At 42.7% G+C, this 12,120-nt stretch overlaps 1 protein-coding gene across 6 annotated transcripts in view; it reads right to left on the reverse strand.

Annotated features, from left to right (window-relative positions):
* The window catches only part of ARHGAP28 (Rho GTPase activating protein 28), a 141,221-nt gene that overhangs the window by 16,142 nt on the left and 112,959 nt on the right, over window positions 1-12,120 (reverse strand). For all 6 annotated transcript variants that reach the window (XM_044934745.2, XM_044934744.2, XM_025273592.3 and 3 more), the window contains 2 exons: window positions 7,271-7,433; window positions 1,894-1,976 (listed from right to left, as the gene is read on the reverse strand). In XM_044934745.2, the coding sequence (XP_044790680.1) occupies window positions 1,894-1,976; window positions 7,271-7,433 (246 nt within the window). The remainder of the gene's footprint in view (window positions 1-1,893; window positions 1,977-7,270; window positions 7,434-12,120) is intronic.

Here is a 12,120-nt window from a genome sequence, read left to right on the forward strand (position 1 = left end):
TTGTATGCCAATAACTCAATAAAAAATTTAAAAACAAAGAGATTAAAAAATAAAACAATTTAAAGAATAGCAACAACAAAATGAGTATCTAATTTCTCAGTTCACAAATATGTCAGTTGAAAAGCAGAAAACTTTTATTTTGGGGGTGTCATTTTTCTGCTGCTTTTTCAATTTTGGAGTCTTTAGCAGACCAAAGGGAAAGGCTTATATGCAGTTGCTCTCCCTATTGGAAAAAAAAAAGCAAGCTTGATAAAAGTTTGGCTGGGCCACCAACATATAACAGCCTATCAGAACTTTCTGAAATTCACCAAGAGGGCTGAAATCCTAAAAGGAGATGCTCTTCGGTTTTCCATGTTTGATTTCTGTACAGTATATGTAACATACGCACATACTAGTGATCACAGCTACTGTTTATTTGTGGGTTAACTGAGAGCCAGGTATTAGTTTTAGTACTTTACATACATCCACTCATTTCATCATCACCCCAAACCCTAGGAGGTAGGTACTATTATTTAATATTGTTTTACAGTTACAGAAAGTAAGGTAGGGAGCGACTGAGTAGTTTGTCCAGTGTTACGTAAGTAAATGGCAGAGGCAGGACTTGCCCAAAGAAGCCTAACTCCTCAGCCAGAGCTCTTGATTTGCACAACGCACTAGCTTCATCTTCATTCCAGTCACAATTTACAGTGGAAGAGAGAGAGTGAAGAGGACATTCTATTAGAAATGGGCTGAATTCTTCAGTCATTGCTACATCCTTGGTGATACGAAAGGGGAGATGACATTTTGACCCAGATATCTGATACCAAATTAATTTTTTTGGAAAGAAAAAAATTGTTCAGATAAAGGAAAGAAAACAAAGCTACTAAATTTCTAGCTTTTGGAAAATTACCAAATTGTACTAGAAACAGACATTTGCATGCCTCCGCCTATTCCTCGTTTTGGGTGGAGGATGTAATACAATTGGCAGATGGTTTCACTGGAGGAGAAAAGGTCCTCACCAAGCTGAAACGTCTGACAGGAGGCAGCACGAAGATCAGCTTTGTTTTCAGCATCGTGTTTACTGGCCCCCAAATGACGGGCTCTTTCCAATTCATCCTCACCTCAGTTCACTTAAAAGAACCTGGCACCTGCTGTACTTATAACTGATTTCCTACTGTATGCAGAATCAGGATCAAAACAGCAACAGAAACCCTGATCTTTGCAAACATAAAGAAATGAATCTGAAAGAAAAGGAAGAATATTTTGGATGAAGACCTATGGAATATACTTCTATGAAATGTTCTAATGTTCTAATAAAGGAGAAAGAACTTTTCTCAGCTTAATTTTCTTAATCTGGAAAAGGTCAAGGTCCAATCAGGAGATCTCTAAAAACCTGATTCTATCATTCTTTAAGTTGAATTATGGTAAGACATGAACATTCTAGAAACTTCATTTAAATCAGGGTTTCATTTACTTCTGATGTTATTCCATTTAAGCCTTCCATCTTGGCTTCTTCCTACTCCTAACCCTAGCCCAGTGCCTGGCACATCATAGACACTCAGTTTCTCTTAACAGATTGAATGAATGAATGAAACAGAAATGTTTAAAGATTCTGGGATGCTTCTTTCCTGGCTTCTTCCAGAGAACAGGAGTGGGGTCAGGAAAGGCAAAAGGCTTGCTGCAGGCTCGACTGGTTGATAAAAGTTTGGCTGGGCCACCAATGTATAAATGCCTATCAGAACTTTCTGAAATTCACCAAGAAGGTTGAACTCCTAAAAGGGGATGCTCTTTGGTTTTCCAAGTTTGAATTGTGTACGGTATATGTGACATACACACAGTTTTCATTTTTCCACCTGGGCCGTGTCTTCTGACCAGTAAGAGTTGACGGCAGACCGTGAGGTTGATACAACCTACCTGGGCTGTGTCCCTGTTAGCATCAGGCAGCGCCATGACCATGAGATGTAAGGCTTGAAACTGTACTCGGATGTGAGGCCCTCCTGACAAGAAAACAGAAATACCCACGTGTTGAATTACGCTAACGCATCCTGACAGTGTCTCTTGCTAACTAACACCGAGGGGCACAGGAGGGCCCTGACAGCTTTCAGTGCTAAAGACTTGGGTTTTGTGACCAAGAACGTGAGTCTGTTCCCTTGGACAGGAGACGGACTCTATCAACGCCTTTTTAGCATCCCAGAACGCCAGTGCTGGGCAGGTGGCCAATGAGACCCTCAAAATAATTTTGGATCCGTGTGACACTTCCCTTTTCAAAGCACTTGCACAGACCTTGCTTTTACTTTGAGGCTATAAACAGTTGGCCTAAGGCTCGATTCAAGACAACTTATTTCCACATAATGAGGCAGCCAGGCACAATTATTAGGAACACAAATTCTAGAATCAGATTCAAACTCTGCATCGACTACTAAGTCCCTAAGTGACCTTGGGCAAGCTATTCAACCCCTATGCTTCTAGCTTATCACCTGTAGAATGGGGACTATCATCATTCCTACCTCACTGGGCCCTTACCAAGGTTAAACGAGTTAACGTGTAGAATGTTTACATCAGTGCCTGCACAGTTACCTCTGTACGTGTCATTATGATCAGCGACACTGACTTCAGATCTTAAAGGGATGTGGATGGAAAGCGAAGTGAAAGTCGCTCAGTCGTGCCCTACTCTTTGCGACCCCATGGACTATACAGGCCAGAATACTGGAGTTGGCAGCCTTTCCCTTCTTCAGGGGATCTTCCCAACCCAGGGATCGAACCCAGGTCTCCCGCATTGCGGGCAAGTTCTTTACCAGCTGAGCCACAAGGGAAGGTGACCACAGCTGGATCACTGGAGATTCTTGACTATTTTATTCCTCGGCAGTGACAGAAGGTGTCGCCAGAGGGTTGGCATCCTACTCCTGTGTGCTCTCAATACTGGCTCTTTCCCTGTTTTGGGGAAAGGATTTTAGGAAAATCCATCCAACAACGGAATAATCCACAACCGGCTGTGCTGAAAATGGAGGGTAAGCTGGAGCATCCGGCTTTGCCCGGTTCTCTCTGTTTTCTCCCCAAAGTGGTCTCTTGGTGGGGAGGCCCTGGAGGGAAGCATGCAGTTCTGTAATCCCTGGGGAGCTCTCAAGTTGCAGGAAAATCTATCAATTTATGGCTCAGTGGATAAAGGCAGTCAGCTGCCTACAGTTACTTGGCTTTACAGTAGTGGAAACACTCTTGTGACAAGTTCCTAGGTCACAGGAGGTCATGGGCACCCGAGTTAAGAGTGGATGACTGATGTGAGTAACCACGAAATGAAGGAACAGTTGGCAGGAGTATTTATAGGCTCATGTCATATTGCCCAGCAAATCCTCATGTGGATTTTTAAAAATTTATGTCAGATTTGTAAACAAAAATGACACAGGTCCAGGTTGCTTTTAAAAATGGCTAATGCATGCTGACGTGAGTTTGTCTGAATCACAGGCACCATCGGGAGCATGTCTCAGCATAAATGTTTGGGGACAGAGAAGACATGATTTTAATGCATATCTTCCAGGCTATAGGCTGTCTATAATTTTCTAATGCAACCCAGAAAACCTCTGGAGGAAAACAATAGATGCAGATGCAGGCTCTGTATTTCCATCAATTCCAGATAAATTACGAAATCCCCTTTAAGATTAAAAATCTAAACTGGCAAATAATCCATTTTCATTTCCATTAGGAAACCTGGCCCTGCACAGTTTTGTGGTTAATCGCTTTACAGTTAATTCATTTATGGCATCCTAGTTGAGTCTTTTCTCCCCCGCCCTGCCCTGAGGTCATTATTTTCCCAGAAAGTTATTAAAGTTTTCAGGAAAGTATCTAAGGTTTGATTGATCAACTATTAGTCTTCTAATTTTATGGGAAATTTTTGGACCAAGTTTGAAAAGAGAAAATACAAAGTGGAAAACACTGTATTTTAGAGTAAAACTAGGGGTGGCTTAAACACACAGATGTCCACTGTTCTTCCCTTCAGAAATCTCATTAAAACTAGAGCTTACCCCAGGTGGGAAAAAGGCCATTTTCCCTGCTGGTCACAGCCCATAACTCTGGGTTCCCTGCAGGGTTGGCTGGTATCAAATTAATCACTGCAATCTAGTATTTTCCACTTTCAAAGTCACATAGAGAAACCTGGACCCTCCTGTGAACCTTCTCAGGATCTTTTCCAGATTCTCTCCCTTCCCTGAAGCACACTGGCTTCAACATCTGAATAGAGGTATGAAGAAGAACTAAATATGATTTCCTTCTTAAACACAATTCTCTGAACAGGTCTTATATGGGAGACTGATTCCTCCTTACATAATTTCCTGAGACCAAAAGAAAAAAAAAACAAAACTAGAACAAAAAATCCCTCAGTGGCACCCTTTGTTTTGATGAACTGTTCAGTATATAAGCTGCAGATAAAGGTGAAGCTAAGACTTCGGCAGCCCATCTTCCAGGACAGCAAACTTTACAGAAGCTCGGGTGTTTCTGACTTACAAACAAAGAGGTTCTGCTTCTGCCATGGCTGAGTAAGCTCCTTGCCAATCAACTCTCCTTAAGATAACCATAAACTCTGGGCAAAGTACAAAAAGCAGCCACACAAGGCAGTGGAGAATGAACAAAAGCAGGCAGATTCAGGACAGGACCGGACACTCAGAATTAGGGAACAGTGGAGGGAGAGTGTCTAATCGCCTGGCTTTTAGTCTGAAGTCAGGCCATAGAGAGCACGGCATAAGGTGGCTAAAATTCCAAAAGAAAGCCCCAGTCTTTCTGGCCTGAACAATGAGAGGGCGGGGTTCAGGATGACCACACTGGGGAGTTATGGGGAATCCCAGAAAGGTCAAAAGGTAGAAGGCCCCGGTTCTGGTTTAAAATCCACCCAAATCTTGGCTCACCCCATTAAATCATGCATATGTGGAGTAGCACAGGTAAAGATTAACAAACTGTCTGCTTAAATACAAACAAAAAGCAAAACCAACCAAAAAATCCCATTCTCTGGAGAAATATTACAGAGTACAGGGTCTCCAAAAAAAAAAGCCACCATGTTACAGATACAGTTTAAAGTTACTTGATACAAACAATGGCCCATTTTCAAGAGAAGAGATAAATCAACAGAGACCAACCCTCAGATGCTGCTAAGTCATGTCAGTCGTGTCCGATTCTGTGTGACCCCATAGACGGCAGTCCACCAGACTCCCCAGTCCCTGGGATTCTCCAGGCAAGAACACTGGAGTGGGTTGTCATTTATGACCCAGATATTAAAACTAGTTATGAAGTAGCTATCATACTGACAGAACTAGTAAAGTAGTTATCATATTGATAACTATGCTCAAGGATGTGAAGGAAAATATACTTACAGTGAATGAAAGGACAGGCAAGGTCAGTAAATAGAAAATAGGTATAAAGTAGCCACTGGAAATTCTACAACTGGGAATATATTGGGTTGGCCAAAAACTTTGTTCAGATTTTCTATAAGATGTTATGGAAAAAACCTGAACTAACTTTTTGGCCAAGTCAATACAATATCTGAAATTAAAAAAAAAAAAAAAGAAAGAATAAGAGAAATAGTTCTCTCTGTCATAAAACAAAAATGCTACATCTTACAAAGAACAGAGACACTGGTCACAGCATGTCAATTAAAGCTTAGAAAAGTCTCTAATCATAATCTCTTCTCTGAAGACATAAAGGATTGTTTTATGAATCTGGTTTAGTTAAACATTTTAAAGATTGAGAACCAACTAATTTTCAGGACAAGTTTTGTCAAAAAACTTCGGATGTTATTATTTTCTTTCATTGTGGTTTTAAGGATTTGATGGTTCTGGCCAACCTGCCAAAGGTTGTAAACTGGCAGATACCGATAATACTTGTTATGTTCATGTAGTGTTTTAAAATGTCAATTTTTGGCTCACATTCTCAAATTACTAATAAGACTTTCATCATTAAAGCCTGGATTTTGGCTTTCACTCCTGCGTGATAACCTCTTCGAGAACTGAGCAGTGGCCAACCCCTTTATATGGATATATCTTCTCAATTGGGCCATGGTCTCTTTCTGTCCATACAGAATCACCATTTACTTAGCAAGCTTATACATATGTAGGCTGTGAACCCTGAATTCCTCAGGTTAGTAGTCAAAGCCCACACTATGTAACACCTTTCCACTTTTCTAAATTTCTCTCGTCACACCTTCTTGAATACTCAACCCTTAGGAGGAAATTACTTTCTTACTGCCAAATACAAGACATGCTGACCAGTTTCTATACTTTTTTTAATCCAAGTACCTTAGCTAAGGGCTTCCCAGGTGGTGCTAATGGTAAAGAACCCACTTGCCAATGCAGGAGACCTAAGAGACACAGGTTCAGATCCCTGGGTCAGAAAGATTCTCTAGCGGAGGGCACGGCAACCCATTCTAGTATTTTTGCCTGGGAAATTCCATGGACAGAGGAGCCTGTTGGGCTACAGTCCATGGGGTTGCAATGGGGTTGCAAAGAGTTGGACATAACTGAAGCAACTCAGCACGCACGCACGCATGGATCTCAGCTAAGGCCTCATCTATGTGACTTCATAAGCTTCAGAAACACTATGCAATATAGTAATTTTCAGAGACAAAACTCTTTCTTGTTTCATGCTACATCATCGGATCTAGGACACTGGACTTAAAGAAGGGAGAGATCTTCTATTTTTGAAGGACTATTATATACCAGTCACTGTCTTAGATGTCTTCATTCAATATTCACAGCAACTTTGACAAGTAGTTATTATCTGTAATCTACAGGGACAGCCATAAAGCTCAGAAAGGCTGACTGCATTGTTAACAGATGTTTGAGCAGGAATTCATATCTCAAGACCTTGGTCCTTCTACATCCCTCTCTGCCTTTTAATGATTATGAAAAGTCACTCAGTCATATCCAACTCTTTGCAATCCCGTGGACTGTAGCCCACCAGTCTCCTCTGTCCATGAAATTCTCCAGGCAAGAATACTGGAGAGGGTGGCCATTCCCTTCTTCAGGGGATCTTCCTGACCCAGGGATCGAACCAGGGTTTCCTGCACTACAGGCAGATTCTTTATCATCTGAGCCACCATTATAAAACCCTCTAAATCCTAATGACCAGACTTTAAATATATACATGCAAAGAGATGACAGTTTACCATCAAACTTAATACTTCGCCAAGCATTACCAGGAAACAGCAAATGTATACACTTATGATCACATCTGATTATGCATCTTTATTCTGCTCTGTGCCACTTCATTGACCTTGTATCTTATCCATTCGTATGTAACTTCTTCCACCTACTTTCCATTAGAGTGATGAAGGCAGGTATATATTCCACGGGAAAGAGAGAGGTGGGCAGTTCTCTGAAAAAGGCTTTCAGCATTACTGCAGCTTCTCTATGGCACATTTTCTCCCATTTAAACTTGTCAGCATTAAACTTGGCATCCAGTTCTTCACGGTATTGCTGAAAATCAAGGAAAACAGTGAGTTTACAACCTGATCCCCCTCTCTTCCCCTTTAAAAACTGTCATTACACAAACTATTTTTGTAATTAGATTGAAATGCCAGTATCTACTAAGCTCCTCTTTTTCAACACGATTGAAGACCTGAAATAGCTCTTTCTGAATGTATTTTTAAAAAAAAACATTCTCTAAAATCCTTTTAGAATAATGCTAATCTTAAAGTAATTTGCCATCTGTACAAATACAAAAGTTCTTTACTCAGACCACAGCTTCATTTATATCGTTTTGGCAGAATACTGACTATCCCCACATGACAAATGCACTGCTGGATTTTGACAAAGCCTCTATTTCTTTTTTTACCCCAATGATTCCTTCCTTCTGCCACCTCATCTTGTACTAATATTTCTAAATTCAATGAAGGATGTATGCCTCTTGGCTGGTTTACATACGGAATGAAAACTAACCCAACAAAGGAACTCTGACCTCACTGCAACATGCATACCCATGACATCTTCCTGGAGCAAATACAGAAGTTTCATGCCAAGATGGACACATGTCTTCCACATGCCTGCATGCTTGCCCGGTCCTTTGTAAGGTTTGGAACACTGTGTTAATACTTTTTAAAAAAAATCACTAAATGTCCTTAAGTTGATTTGGGTTATCCATTTTAAATTATTAACTCATTTGATGGCCAGTACCCCCCGGGCATTCTATTGCTCCCTGAACTACAGGGTTTACCAATAACACCAGGCAGTTATAGTCAGTTCCCCAACTGACAATAACTGCTTCAAAAAGGATACTTTAAAAAAGAAAACTGTGAAAAATCCTTAAGGCCTTTGCTTTATTCTCAAGAGAAACCTAAGTCCTCCAGCCTTGAATGTGCAAGAGAAGGAGAGGACGACAAGATGAGATTTATCTTCTCTGGTGGCCGGGTGGAAAAGTGATCTGGCGGTGGGGCGGGGGGGTGGGCAGGTGAGGGGCTTGGCGCTGGGGATAACGGAAAGCAGCCACTGGCATTTCTGGTGATGGATAATCGGCAACTAACCTGGGTGACCAGTTGCAGGACAGGAAGAAGAGGCGGCATTTAAGCAACACCCAGGAGGGAAAATTCTCAAGGAGAGGCGATGGGTTGAATATGAGACTCAGAGGGAGAAATAAAAGTCCAGGATGGCTCTCAGATTGCAGGCTGGGATAATGGGCAGAAGGAGGTGCTGTTGACAAGAAGTGGAGGGGGAGGAGCCAATGTTTCCCTGTCCCACTGCCCGAGAGCCAAGGGGAAGCTGGTTTTCAGGAAGCACTGGCAAGAGCAGGATAATTCAGATCCATTTCCACAGACCTATGCCACAAGAGGCTGGCTGAAACACTAGGTGACTGTTGTTGAAACCTGCCATTGCTTCCCTGTCACCTATGGGGAAACATGGCCCCACGATCAAGGGCAGGCTCTAGAAATACACTCATTAAAAAAAATTTTTTTTTTTTACTGTGGTAAGAGTCACATAATATAAAAACACTATTTTAACCACGTTTAACTGTGCAGTTCTGTGGCACTAACTACATTCACATCGTTGTCCAACTCTCACCATCATCCATCTCCCTAATATTTCATCTTCCTAAACCGAAACTCTGTCCCCAGTAGACACTAAGTCCCCTGCTCCCTGCCCCATCTTCCAACCGCCCCTCCCCCAAGCCCGGCATCCACCAAGGTACTTTCTGACTCTAGGAATCTGACTTTTAGGTACCTCGTATAAGTGGAATCAAGCAGCATTTGTCTGCACCTACTGTATACTGGAATGCATTCTTAAGGTATAACCACATTCTTTAGGTGTTTATGCTAGTTCCACAATGGTCTAGTTGAAGGCCTGTGAAGTTTCCCACTGCATAACAGGGATATTCAAACAACCTTGCAGAGATTAAACTGGATAACACAGAGCTCAGGGGGCGGGGCACGCCCACAGAGAGCGCTCAGTAAGTGCTGGCTGCATTTACCCTCCCTCGTCTCTGCTACAACCTCTAGTGTTATTACTATGGGAAACCTATGTGTATGTGGAGTGCTATTCGGGGAATAATAGCACCTCGTTCTGTCTAGAGGGCCAACAGAAAAGAGGGGAAGGACGCCCTCCCTGAGTTTGGAGCAGAGCACATCGGAAGCTGGTGCAGAGCTCCACGGTGTCCTAAACAACGGACCGGATGAACCAGGGGCGGACTCTTCCTCACCAGAGACCGGTGGATGTTTAAACTGCTAATGAGGACGCTAGGCAAGGATCCGGAGAAGGCAATGGCACCCGACTCCAGTACTCTTGCCTGGAAAATCCCATGGACGGAGGGGCCTGGTGGGCTGCAGTCCATGGGGTCGCTAGGAGTTGGACATGACTGAGCGACTTCACTTTCACTTTTCACTTTCATGCATTGGAGAAGGAAATGGCAACCCACTCCAGTGTTCTTGCCTGGAGAATCCCAGGGACGGGGGAGCCTGGTGGGCTGCCGTCTATGGGGTCGTACAGAGTCGGACACGACTGAAGCGACTTAGCAGCAGCAGCAGAAGGCAAGGATCAGGAGTCAGGGCCTTAAACCCCGTCTGAGCAAATATCCAACCCGCTTCTCCTCCTGAGGTAATTTTTCAAAAATACAAAAAACCCACCTTCAGCCTCAAAAAACCAGTTCAGAGTGGGAAACCAGCAGACCAGGTAACATTCTCACAAAGCATTTAGAGCAGCCTCTGAATAAGTGAAACAAGTCAAAAAAAGAAAGCCATGCACGTCAAAGCAGTCTGCTTTCTTCCATAAAATATATTCCCTGGTGTTTGGCTCAAATTTCTGTCATTTGTGGAAAAGAAAATTACTGGAAACACCGAGCCATTAAATTGGTTCCAAATGACCCAAGGCCTCACGTCCAGGATGGGCTCGGCGGTTGGTGCCCTGAGAGGTTAAATCCGCAGCTTCCCCCAGGGATGCTTCCCTGTAAGTCTAACCAGGCTCTGAAAGTACAATCCACAGTGATACCTGAGGGTTAGAGTCAGCTACTTGGCACAACTTGACGATAATTATGAGGGAGATTTTTTTTTTTTAAAACTTTCTTTCCCCAAGCACATTTGTAGAAAAATATAGTCTAACTGATGAAAACATTTTTTTAAGTTTCAAGTTTGAACAAAGGGAAGAAATAAAGACCCCTTGGCTGTATCAAGTTGCAATGCCTTTCTAACTGCAGTATTCCCTTGTTTCTGTTCACTGACCCAGCGTTCTTCCACACTGGCTTTCCTGGAGCTCAAACCACGAAAACATCTGGAATACATTTTTCGGACGGACAAGAAATGGAATAAATAGGCTGAAACTACATAAAACCGATTAAGGGCCAAAAGGGACTTTTACCTAATGTGGTTCAGGAATGCATGCGTCTATTAGAGCACGTTAAAGGAATTACTGGCCTTTGATAAGTGCTTTTCAGTCAAAGATTAGCTAGAGAAAAGCAACGTGTGCTATGATGTTAAACTTCATACACACAAGAAACATTGTGTAATGTTTTCTCCTTTGAATTATTTTCAAAAATAGAAATTTTAAATCATATCCATTATGCTACCACTCTTCCCTACTAATGCGTGCACACACACACACACACACACACAGAATAAGTCAGTAAGAACATGTACAAATACAGCTTCCCTATTATGGAGGGAAGTTTAGAGGGATGGAGTCTGATTCGGTTTAGGAAACTTGTTCTCCTAACTTCATTTTGGTTCTCTGACTCTACAGATATAACCACAAAGACTTAACCAAGAAGTGATAGCTTTTGTTCTCGGATTTAGGACACATTTATTTAGAAGTATATGTAAAAACTGTTCCTGTGAGAAGCTGAAACAAAAACCAGATCCCATTTAGCAAGTATGAACCTTAAGGAGCCATTAGGAATTTTCCTGCATTTTAAGTGAACCTGTGCCAGGATTTAGTAATCTCTACTCCCAAGGAAGTCACGGGTCCCAGAGACATGCAGTGACAAAGTGTGGACCACCACTCAGGTCTCCCTTCAAAACAGAACTGGCTGTTCATCTGCAAAAACTCCAGGTGGATGACTCCCCAGCTGCTGGCACCTTCTGCTCAGCCTCAGGCCCTTCCCCAGGGTTGGGGCTGACAGGCACAGGGTGATGGTCCCGCCTGCACCTGGTCTGAGGCTCAACACCTCCAAGTCCACCTCCCCCGACCCTCGATCCTTGAGAAGCGAGGTCCCCCTGTAACCCTCTTCTCCTCCTAACTTGGTCCAGCACCTGCCTTCTGGAGCTTCCAAAGATATAGCCTATTGATTCTCAGTTTCCACCTTGAAAAATATCTCCTCATACTTCTATACAAGACTGAAATTGCTGATACAAATATAATCTCCCAAAGCATGTGCCAAAATGAATTCGGGAAGAGATGCTTTCCCGCCCCTACACAATTCCTTTTAATAGTTCTGAACACAGTCAAGTTCCCTTTTCCCTCTCCCTGAGGTTTTTTTCCTTCAAGGATTCATTATTGACAACTGCTCATGTCTCCAGGTCCACCCACCAGGGGGTGACCCAGGGCAGAGAGGGACTCTTCATCTGTGTACCGGCAGAGCAAGTGGGATGTCTTGCTGGCAACTGATGAGCAAAGCTTCCCTTTAATTCTTTTCTTTGCTGAACTGAAGACTTAGCCTCCATACAGAGGGAAGAAAGTAAAGGAA

This window comes from Bubalus bubalis, chromosome 22 (genome assembly GCF_019923935.1).
Source record: "Bubalus bubalis isolate 160015118507 breed Murrah chromosome 22, NDDB_SH_1, whole genome shotgun sequence".
NCBI lineage: Eukaryota > Metazoa > Chordata > Mammalia > Artiodactyla > Bovidae > Bubalus > Bubalus bubalis.